The following is a 10,774-nucleotide window of genomic DNA, read 5'->3' as shown; positions in this document are numbered from 1 at the left end:
AGTTTATGTGCTTTTAAACAGCTTGATGAGTTTTAAAATGAAGCTTTGGTCTGGAGTGAGTGTATCCTTCAGCCCTGCCCGGTTTGCTCCATCATGTTTGTTTGTGATTCAGATGCAGACATCAAGAGGAACCCAGACTCCAGCAGGAAGCCCTTTCTCTCCTCGGAGTCCATGTACGTATTCAACTTGCACTGAGACATCTTAGTATCCAGTTCCCTTTCCTTCCCAGCTCCCCTTCCAGGCACTTCAGCTGCTGATTTGCACTGGATCACACATCCCTCCATTTTCTTACCAGTGAGGCACAGCTGGGTCCTACTCTTGAATTTGGGAAGCAGCTCCTGGGATGATAAAGGTCATTCACATGCTATGTGCACATGAGATATGATGTGGGTGTGTCTGCGAAGATCCCCACAATTCCTAGTAGTAGGAGGCTGGGAAGAGGAGCTGGCATGACTTAGAGGAGCCGGCCTGGCTTCTGGCTTGCTGCTGGCGCTGTGCTTCCCTTGCATTCCTCTCTCATCTGGGACAGGTGTAAAGCTGTGTCCCTGCTTGAGCTGAGAATAGCATCAGAGAACAGGAGAATATGAAGCAGCACAGCTTTGAGACCCTGGTACTAACTGCTTCCTTTTTTGGCTAGATCCCACTCATTCGGCAATTCAAACTCAGCAGAAGCTGTGGCCATGGGTTTGCTGAAGCAGTTTGAGGGCATGCAGCTGCCGGCTGCTTCCGAATTGGAATGGCTGGTCCCTGAACACGACGCCCCACAGAAGGTAGGGGTGTGAGTATGTTTGTGTACAGGAGGGTGGCAGAGTGACTGGGGTGGCTCCACCAAGGCACATGGGCACTGCCTGGAGGTGCCAGCACAGGAGCAGGGCGGTACCGAAACAAGTGATTGGAAAAGCACACAGTGCAGAGCTCTCACTGCTCTTTGGAAATCCCAACTCACCGATTATTTGATCCTTTTCCCAGATCCCCTGGCTTCATGCCCACTGCCCAGGGCCTTTGCTAGTTCTGATGAAGCTGGAGGTGAGAAGGATAGGTCTTGTCCAGGCCCTGCCACTTGCTGTGCAATGCCTTGGCTAACAGCTGAGAGGGCTGCAAGGACAGAGGCAGCACTTTGGGAACAGTGGTGGCTCCCAAACAGAAGTTGTGCTTGGGCACAACTGGGACAAAAGCCCCTACAGCTGGGGCAGAAGCACAGCCTGCGTGGCTACTCACCCACTGCTCTTGCTAGGCACCTTGATTGCTTGTTTGCCGTTGGTTTTCAGGGTTTGAGATGGTCTCTAGAAAAGCTGTTCAGGCAGCCTGGCTGGTATAAGAAAAGGCAGCTTTCTAAAAAACTCATGCTGGTAGGTTGGGAGTGCATGGGCACAGCAACTGTCAATATGCCAAATGGTTCTTTTGTTGAGGCACCAGTGTTGGAAATGAGCTGTCACGGTGCTATGGGGTCTCATGGAGGAGCCAGAAAGAAGTAAAGAACTGCTTAAAGAACAGAAGGTATCTACAGCGGTGCTGAGAGCTCTCTGGGAGGCTCTCAACCCAGCTATGTGGCTTCTTTCTTGCCCCCTGCAGCATGTTCTCACAGGGAGTTTTGCTACCACATCCTCCTGGGGCAGCAGTGCCTTGGCCTTTTCTTACTAACGTCTGCAGAGGATAACATTGGTATCATGGTGGGTTTGCCTGTCTTGTGCTCAGCCCTCCTCCACGTGGTTTCTTCACAGAGGCTGCTGTTTGGTCTCCTTGAAGTGCAGGTTGCTCTTTGATATGCAGTTGTCCTGGGGATCTGAGCAGCATATGATCAGACTCCTTGAAAGCATCACATTCAGTACCAGGATCTCCATCCAGCACGGTGCTGAACTCTCTGCCAGGCTTGCCCATGCCCTGAAGGGCTGAAGCATCACACACCCCAGTGAGCTGGGAGACAAGCTGTGCTTGGGAAGCACGAGGAGACTTGTCCAGTTTCCTGGGCTGCCTGGAAATAGTGAAAGTTCTTGAAGAGCCCATGAGCAAATAAGGTGTAGCAGTGCTGGGCTCTGCTCCTGCGGCCTCGTACAGCAGAGTGCTCAGACCTCTGGGGATGTCCCTTCTTCCAGCCCTTCTGTTCAGCTGCAGCAACCTGGTGTTGGGGCAGGGCTAGACAGTAGGTGCCAGGCACATGGCCTATGTAGTTTTAGGCAGGGGTCTGACCCTTTTACCTGCCTCTCCCAGCTCCTGCCCATCCCCGACTCTCTGCCTGTCTCTCCCGATGATGGAGAACACGCTGACATCTACAAGCTGAGGATTCGGGTGCGCGGAAACCTGGAGTGGGCCCCCCCACGACCACAGATCATCTTCAACGTTCATCCAGCCCCAACGTAAGGATCCACACAGCAGAGGGCTCTCTGGGTACCTGCCCCTTCCCCCCATTTTTCCCCATTGTTTTTCTAGGTTTTTCCATAGTTGATTGTCCTTCCTTTCCTACTTGGCTAGCAGGGCTTCTCTGCTCTCAGCCTGCTAAATCCACATTGGCCATCTTCACATCTGGTGCCTGTGCTTCCTGTCTTTGGTGTGCATCAGGTCCACTTAGCTGTCATCCACACTTATGTGGCAAAGAATGCGGATGCGCATGTCCAGAGCTGTGTCAGTGCCCGTTGTCTGGTGCTGGGTGCCATCAGGCCTGGATTCACCTATGTCATGGTTTGTCTCTGGACAGGAGGAAGGTGGCTGTGGCCAAGCAGAATTACCGGTGTGCAGGCTGTGGCATCCGGACCGATCCTGGTGAGTGCTGAGCAGTAGTTGGAGAGCAGGGAATAACCTGTGAGAGTGGGTGGATCGTGGCAGAACTCAGCATGAGGTCATTGGGAAGACGGTACACTCTTTCCTGGTGTCATTTCAAAGGCCTTTGCCAGTCCTGCTCATGTGTCAGCACACATGTGTTGGGGACCTGTAAAGGGACAGCCTTTGCACACTTACCTTCCTATCCTTTGGTAGCCTGGTGGGTCTGCAGTGTCTGTATCCACAGATTTGGGTCACAGCTTTTGTGCACCCCTCTAACTGCATGAGATTAGTAGGCAGGTTGTGGTCCTCAAAGAATTTTGCAGCCTGCAGCATGCTTTCAGGCTCCAGCATTGAGCAGTCTGGGGCCAGAGGAGGTGCTGGCAAGGCAGAACACCTTCCTCATTGGAAATGTTGACACATGGATGGGCAGAGCCTGCACCTCACCCGACTTCCCCTTTCCCCTGGGCTTGGCTAGATTACATCAAGCGACTGCGGTACTGTGAGTACCTGGGGAAGTATTTCTGCCAGTGCTGCCACGAGAACGCCCAGACAGTCATCCCCAGCCGCATCCTGCGCAAGTGGGACTTCAGCAAGTACTACGTGAGCAACTTCTCCAAAGACCTGCTGAGCAAGATCTGGAGCGACCCGCTCTTCAACGTGCAAGATATCAATCCTGCCCTGTACCGGAAGGTGAAGTCTCTCAACCAAGTGTGGGTAAGCTCCTTCCCTTGCCTTCCTGAGCGGGGTTTGCAGGGGGAGGGTGGCTGCCAGTTGTAAATCATGCGCAGGAGAAGCTGGGGAGAAGCGGATATTTCAGTTTCTGAAGCTTAAAACCTCAGCGCTGTGGGTTTCTGTTCATATCTTGTTTCCTGTGCAGTAGCACAGAATGCAAAGGTATTTCTGCTTGGTGTCCGGCTGGGCCTTGGTTTATTTCCTGGAGCGTGTGATGACTGGTTGTGCTCGCTGTATCCAGCGTGGTGTAAACACTCCTGTACCAGGGGAGCAGCAGTCGTTTCACCAGTGCAGGAAACAGGGCAGACGTGTTTGGCTAAGGTCTGTGATCTGTTTACTGATCCCTTGTGTCCCTCCTTCCTCTCCAGCTGCTGCGAATCCAGCTCTTCCACATGAAGAACATGTTTAAGACGTGCCGGCTAGCTAAAGAGTGAGTCCTGGGGTGCGATGTTAAGCTGTTTGCTGTCCTGTATCTGACTCAGTAGAGTTCCTCTGCTCTGAGCTCCAGTTTTGCTGTCCTTGCAGCCTCCTGGACTCCTTCGATGCAGTGCCTGGCCATCTGACAGAGGATTTGCATCTCTACTCTCTAAGCGACCTCAGTGCCACCAAGAGGGGGGACCTGGTGCCTCGCCTGACGGAGCTCCTGAAGGCAGGCAGCCTGCACGTTGAGAAGTGCATGGTAAGGCCTCTATAGCCACCTACTGCACAGCTCTGAAACACCCTTTGGGTAGGCTTTCTGCATAAATAGCCAGTGGGAAGCCATTTGACATGCAGAAAAACTCCAGAATTAACTGATTACATGCTTGCTGCTCTCACCTGTTCCACTGAGCTGCTACCCAGCACATGCAGGATATTTCTTACCCCATTTTTACTTTCTCCTTAACACGCTTATTCTGCCTTGCTGTGCTTCATGCTGGGGCTGGACTGTCCCACATAGGTAGAGCAAGACACTGCGTCCTACTGTCCAGCTCCAGAGAGATGAGGAGCATTGAGCTTACTTTTTCCTGACCTTTTCTTCTAGCTGTGCCAAGCCAAAGGCTTCATCTGTGAGTTCTGCCAGAATGAAGGCGACATCATCTTCCCCTTTGAGCTCAACAAGTGCAAGACATGTGAAGGTGAGGAACTGGGGAGAAACGAGAAGGGGGTCAGCAATGTCTGCTTCTTCATTTTTGATTGGCTTTGTGCCAGCAAGAGATACAGAGCCAAACACAGCTAGCCAGACCAGGGCGCTTCTATGAATGGCCTATGTCTGCACCACGATAACAGCAGCAGATCAGTTGTTTACAACAGTGTTTAAAATTAATATTACAGTGGTATTTGCTCCTCCAGGAGAGCAGCTCTGCCCTGCAGTGAAGCATGTGCTGCAGGGTCAGAGTTAGGACTGCAGCAGTTTCAAGTCAGGTACCCCGCAGCGTGACTTCATGCTGCTTTCAGAGCAGTGCCAAATCCCTTCTTTTGGTATTTGTCCCCTTGGACATGTCTGGAACATCCCTCTGCAGGTGTGGAGAGCCAGGCAGCCAGTGCCAGCCCTCAGCTGCTCTCTTTTTCTCCCCCCAGAATGTAAAGCCTGCTACCACAAGTCCTGCTTCAAGTCCACACGCTGCCCTCGCTGCGAGCGACTCCAAGCCCGGAGAGAGCTGCTGGCCAAACAGAGCATGGAATCCTACATCTCAGACTATGAAGATGATGAGCTGGAGCAGCAGGAGGCAGCAACAGCCACCTAAGCATGGTGCAGCAGAGGAGCAGGCACTGGGTTTATTTTCACCTTCGTCATCAGAGACTGAACCAAGCATACTTGCAGTGAGGATGACTGGCAGGACACTCATCATACCTGGAGCACCGTGTCAAAGGGATCTGCTTTCCCCTGTACAGCAGCGTAGGGGAAGGAGCATCTTCCATCATCTCATCTGTTCCAGGTAATGGACACCCTGCAATGCCTTGATGTGCGGAAAGGTGGCCAGTCCCGTCTGTCCTGCAGGCAGAATGTGAGCCTTTTACCAGGCAATTGCTCATTAGCCTGTCTGCGGCCTTCTCCTTGTCCATCTTCATCCCCTTTCTTCCTGGAGGAGTCCTCACTGGGGTCAGCACTTTCTACTCATCAAGGGGACACTGGAAGCTCTGGCCATCTGCTCCTGGGAGGGGGAAGTCAGTTCTCCAAGTCCTTCCATCCGCTGTCTTGCTGCTAGTTTGTGTGTACATGGAAGGAGGGAAGGGTTAGGGGGAGTGGTGGGGGGTGGGGGATTGATGGGACATTTAGCAGTTCCCTTTTTTAACATCTGGGTTGGAACCATTGCCAGTAAACCATTGCTCTCCCTCCAGAATCAGAGCAGAGGAAGTAACAGTGATGTAAACACTGTGTCTGTCCTGCCTCCCCCCACACCATCCATGCTGAGCTGCTCCATCTCCCTCCACCCCAAAGGCATTGCAATGGGAGCAGCTGAGATGCACAGCTGTGTGAGGGGACTGCTGATGGGCAGGGGCTGGAGGTGGCTCTGCATGATAGGACACACAGTTAGCAAGGCTTCAAACCTCACATCCTTTTCATGCTGCTGCTCTGTCCTCCCTGGGGTCTGCCTCTTCCTGTAAAAGGGACATGGGACCTCCCCACAGCAGCAGCACCAGGGCCTGCCTTGCATGCAGCTGTCTTCTGCCTGCATCGGTTGGGATGTGTAAAGCCTCTTGGCTCAGTCCTCTGGTCACCTCCCCCTAACTTCTCTGTCCTGGCTGTTCTTTTACATTGGGCTTTTGTTTATTTTTTTTTCTTTTAATTGGCTGGAATTGGTTTTATTTTTTTTTAAATGAGGCTGTATGTATTTTTAACTGTTTGTTCCCCACCCTGAGGAGATGCTCCTTTTACGGAGTGTGCAATTTGTTTGGGACTTACCAGTGTAAAACCTCCAGAGCTTTCCTGCTCCTGGTCCATTACCCCCTGACAGAAGCTAGGGAATGCCAGGGGTTCTCTGTCCCATCAGCTCTGCTGTCCTCGGGAGAGCAGTCACCGAACCCCTCCAGGAAACAGAGCAGGCTGGTCCCAGAAAGAGCGCACCTGAGAGAGGCCTGGCCCTGGAGGTGCTGCAAGGTGCCTCTGCAGCCAGGGATGCTTTATCCCATGGCACGTGTCCAGCACCAAGTTATCATGGGAGGGACATGCACACCCAGCATTAGGGTGGACGTTAGGAAGGATGGTGGGGCCTGTGTACGTGCAAGAAGGGTGGTGAGGAGCAGGGGGCAATATGCTGTGAGAAGGCTTTCAAGATGTGCCTAGGTATGGGGTGATGGCAGGGCTGGAAGGGCAAGGCTGGGACTGGGAGAGGTAGCTGCAGTGCAGCTCCAAGCCTTGCTTATGGGACAGCATCTCCTCCCTGTGCTGCAGCATCCTGCCACAACCAGCTCTAGGGATCCCAGCCTGGAGCAGTTCCGTTCCCCACCTGCTCCCGGAGTTCTTGCCTCCTCCCATCTATCCTCATTTTCCCCGGGAGAGCAGCTGCTCTCCTACCTGCTCTGCAGCTGGAAGCTCTGGAGCTACCACAACTTGGTCTACCTTGCCAGCGGAGAGCATTGCCACTGTTCTTGCCTCTGGTCCGCACGCTGCCATCCAGCTCAGCAGGACGAGCTGGCCTCCCTCCTCCTGGGATCTGGCTCAGAGCAGCACAACTTCATCCACGCCGTTTTGTTTGAAGCACTTTAATGTCATGGGGCACTGGCTGAGAGGTTGCCCACATCCCGTTCTAGAAGCACTGAGTATATTTAGAGAGAAGCGAATGGATTTTGGTTTATTTGTGTTTTCCTCCCTCTGTCTGAAAGCAATGGGGACTTGAAACCTGGCAGAGGGCTCTGGAGCAAGGTGATGTACAACACTAACACCCCGACATGATGCTGGAGCTTGCCAAGGCCCTGGCTGTTTGTAAGGGAGAACCACAAGCTGCCCCAGCATTTCACTTGGAGCCCTCCCCATGGGACTGCTGCACAGCGTAGCAGTGAAGATGCCGTCCCTAATAAACTAAGTTAATGTGAGGTGGGGTTGTGTCCTGAGCTTTTTCCTTTCTTTTGCTTCTGGCAAGGAGCTCAGCTTCAGTGTGAGCAGGGACAAGGCAGCAGCATCCCTCACCATGCAGCTGACCTTGTGCATTGCACTGCCAACATAGGAGCTACCAACCATAATCTTTACAACAAAGACCCGAGGCGTGCTGCTGTTGCAGGCAGCCCTCCACCACCACCCATAGCAAATCTGTATCAGTGCAAGCCAGCACCAGGAAGAAAGCACATCCACCTGTGCCAACCAGCTCAAGGTCCCTCAGCCCTCCATATCCTGGTCACTTGCAGTGGGCATAGCGGCGCTCAAACTGATCCACGTCAAACTTGCGCTTGCAGCCAGCATAGTTCATGTAGCGGATCTTCCCAAAGACGTCCCGCTCCTTCCAGCCCTGGTCGTGGATGCCACAGATGGACCACAGGCAGCCTGCCAAACACAAGGATGGAGCATCAGCTCTGCCCTGTGCCCACAGGCATCTCAGGGCCAGAGAGCAGCTGGGACATGGATTCTTTGCAGAGCCCTCTCCTTCATCATAGTATCATTTATGTTGGAAGGGACCTTTAAAGGCCATCTGGTCCAACTCCCTGCAACGAACAGGGACACCTACAGCTCCATCAGGTGCTCAGAGCCCCATCCAGCCTGACCTTGGGTGCCCACCGCCTCTCTGGGCAACCTGTGCCAGTACTTCACTGTCCTTACCGTAAGAAGGTTTTTCCTTGTATCCAGTCTCTCATCCCCAATGCTGTACCTGCCCATGCCCCCTCCCCAGCTTGCCTACGTAGCCGTTGGGGTCCATCCCATCCAGCTCATAGCGGTCGTTGAGGTAGATGGCGAACTGTAGGGCTTCCTCAGGGCTGCGGGTCCACTCCAGGATCTTCTTGGCCCAGTACATCCGCAGGAAGCCGTGCATCTTGCCCTCCCGCACCATCTGTAGCTGTGGAGAAGGGCACAGCCACAGCAGTCAGTCCATGCCAGCTTGGCTCCAGCACAGATGCAGGTCTCAGAGGAGAGACCTCAGAACAAGGAGATGGGGGTCACTAACCTGAGCAGCGTTCCAGAGTGGGTCATGTGTGGTGGCCTGCTCCAGTTGGGGCAACTTGTAGAGAAAGGGCCGCTTGTCTTTGGCATGGAGCTTCAGCGTGCTTTGTGCCCAGTCATAGGCACCTGTGAGAGAGGTGAGGAGCAATGCTGACCAAACTGCTCCCCTCCAGGACCTGGGGTGGGGGTTCAAGAAACACGGAGATGGGGCACAGAGGGACGTGGGTTAGCAGGCACAGTGGTGATAGGCTGATGGTTGGACATGATGATCTTAGAGGTCTTTTCCAACCTTAAGGGCTCTATGGCCCATCCTCTAGCAGGAACGGGGCACTGGGGGAACTACACTGGAGTATTTGCCCAACCTCAGCCTTGTCCGCCAGCCCCACGCATGCTACCTCTCACACTGTCGTAGTTCTCGTTGTAGTAGCAAAAGTTCTCTGCCAGCTCCCGCCGTACCACAGCCTCCTCCACAAAAGCATCCACCGACTCCTTGTAGACACGACGGTGCTTCTGCACCTCCAGGATGGCTCGCTGGGTAGACACCTGGCCTGGGGACATGGGTATGACATGGGTTGGGCCACCTGGCTGAGCCACCAGCACTTGGCCCTTAATTAATGGGATGGGGATGGCCTGGGGCACTCACCAAAGTGGAACCATGGAGAAAGGTTGCTGAGAGCTGCCTTGTTTGGGTCATTCCTCTGTGAGCCAAAGGACTTGAGCCGCTCGGTGATGAAGGACTGCAGCATGGCCAGCCCAGCAGCAGTGCCAGGGGTCGCCCATGCCACCTCTGTCACCGTACGGTCCACCTGCAGGCTGGAGTAGCAGGCATCCCATGCAATGGGCTGTGAGCAAACAAGCAGCATGAGAGCTGAGCCGCAGCAGCAGGTGCTGCCCAGCCTTAATGGCTATCCCCCACGTGCCAGCTAGGGGCTGTCCCCAGTCTGCAAGCCCCCAGCTCCCACCAGCTGGGTATTAAGCAGCACAGCATAGTAAAGATCCACTGGGAAAATGGAGTGGGAACCCCCCGCATCCCCAGGGTGTCTTCATCTCTGCACCACTTGTGGGTGGTGTCCCCCTTCTAGGACCACAAAGCCATGAGGCCACCCAGGACCAAGTGCATCACTGCAGGTACCTCTGGGGGGTTGGGTGGTGGATGTGGGTGCTGAATAACAGGAGGGAACTCGGTGAGGAACTCTGGAAGCTGGCTGTGGATCTTGGCCCGGATGGTCCTGGCGCTGTACTCCTGCTTGGGGGATGCAACCCAGCAGGGCACAATGTTGTGGGCATCCACCTGGAAAGGGAAGCTGGAGGTGGTGACGTGAGCATAAGCCAATGTTCCTAACGGCACAGCGCACACTGTGTTCTCCGATAGACCCAGGATGTGTGTCCTCCAGAGGCACCCACCTGTGCAAAGGGCACATCCTCAGGCAATCGCTCCTTGACCTCCTCCACCCACTGCCGGGGGACACGGAGGGGACAGAAGTCTGTCACCAGCCCTCCCACGCCGTGCTCCACCACGAAGCTGGGCAGAACATCCTTGGGGCAGCCCAGCAGCACGTGGAAGGGGATGTCCAGCTCCGCACACTCCTGCAATGAGAGGACGGGGCTTAAGGGCTGCCCCCAGCCGGCTCCATCCCCCCCTGCCCGCTGCAGCGGCCGTACCTTGGCCACCTCCCGCAGCCCCCTCAGCATGAAGCCATAGTGGCGGATGGTGGCATCCAGGAACGCCGGCACCAGGCAGAAGCAGACGCGGAGAGGCAGCTCTTGCTTGAGGGCCAGGCGCTGGGCGTAGAGGAAAGCCCAGTTATCTGCAGGGCGAGCAAACGGGGAATGCTTAATAGGAGCCCCCCCAAAGCACCCAGCACTGCAGGGCACGGGGCCGGCTCCTACCTTGCACCCGCTGGTCCCGGCACATCCAATAGAGGATGCACTCGGCGCCTTCCTTCAGCTCGGAGCCCCGGGACACGAGCCGGGCCCGCTGCTTGTTGTAGCGGAAATCCCGCACCGACGGGGCTGTCCTGCGCCGGGCTTCCCGCACCGCGGCCTCCAGCGTGCCCACGGCCTCCTCCTCCTCCCTCCCCGCATCCCTCTCCTTTCTCCCCTTCCCGTTGCCCCGCGGCATCCTCAGCCCCAAACAGAGCCCCCGAACCCCGGTCCGAACCCACGTGGCGGCGGCGGAGCGGGCGTTACACAACGCGGGGCGGAGCGGGCAGT

At 55.1% G+C, this 10,774-nt stretch overlaps 2 protein-coding genes and 1 long non-coding RNA gene across 9 annotated transcripts in view; 1 reads left to right on the top strand and 2 right to left on the bottom strand.

Moving 5' to 3' along the window:
• The window catches only part of LOC121111468, a 9,917-nt gene extending 6,799 nt beyond the window's left edge, over positions 1-3,118 (bottom strand). Inside the window, exon 1 of the long non-coding RNA XR_005862125.2 lies at positions 293-3,118. This is a non-coding gene — a long non-coding RNA (uncharacterized LOC121111468). The remainder of the gene's footprint in view (positions 1-292) is intronic.
• The window catches only part of RUBCN (rubicon autophagy regulator), a 27,714-nt gene extending 20,211 nt beyond the window's left edge, over positions 1-7,503 (top strand). For all 7 annotated transcript variants that reach the window (XM_015291467.4, XM_015291466.4, XM_015291464.4 and 4 more), the window contains 9 exons: positions 113-173; positions 638-770; positions 2,209-2,354; positions 2,693-2,757; positions 3,233-3,471; positions 3,858-3,919; positions 4,015-4,168; positions 4,511-4,604; positions 5,047-7,503. In XM_015291467.4, the coding sequence (XP_015146953.1) occupies positions 113-173; positions 638-770; positions 2,209-2,354; positions 2,693-2,757; positions 3,233-3,471; positions 3,858-3,919; positions 4,015-4,168; positions 4,511-4,604; positions 5,047-5,213 (1,121 nt within the window). In that variant the 3' untranslated portion in view covers positions 5,214-7,503. The remainder of the gene's footprint in view (positions 1-112; positions 174-637; positions 771-2,208; positions 2,355-2,692; positions 2,758-3,232; positions 3,472-3,857; positions 3,920-4,014; positions 4,169-4,510; positions 4,605-5,046) is intronic.
• LOC424919 (deoxyribodipyrimidine photo-lyase-like) lies at positions 7,236-10,774 on the bottom strand. Its single transcript, XM_422729.8, has 9 exons — positions 10,451-10,774; positions 10,223-10,368; positions 9,965-10,147; positions 9,693-9,851; positions 9,204-9,402; positions 8,956-9,108; positions 8,565-8,686; positions 8,297-8,456; positions 7,236-7,948 (listed from the first exon to the last, which is right to left on the bottom strand). The coding sequence occupies exons 1-9, from the start codon at positions 10,680-10,682 to the stop codon at positions 7,803-7,805; spliced, it is 1,500 nt and encodes a 499-aa protein (XP_422729.2). The 5' UTR covers positions 10,683-10,774; the 3' UTR covers positions 7,236-7,802.

The sequence above is a fragment of the Gallus gallus genome, chromosome 9 (assembly GCF_016699485.2).
Source record: "Gallus gallus isolate bGalGal1 chromosome 9, bGalGal1.mat.broiler.GRCg7b, whole genome shotgun sequence".
In the NCBI taxonomy this organism is placed as follows: domain Eukaryota; kingdom Metazoa; phylum Chordata; class Aves; order Galliformes; family Phasianidae; genus Gallus; species Gallus gallus.
The sequence above is the reverse complement of the archived record's forward strand: the minus strand, read 5'-3'. Positions and strand labels throughout refer to the sequence as shown.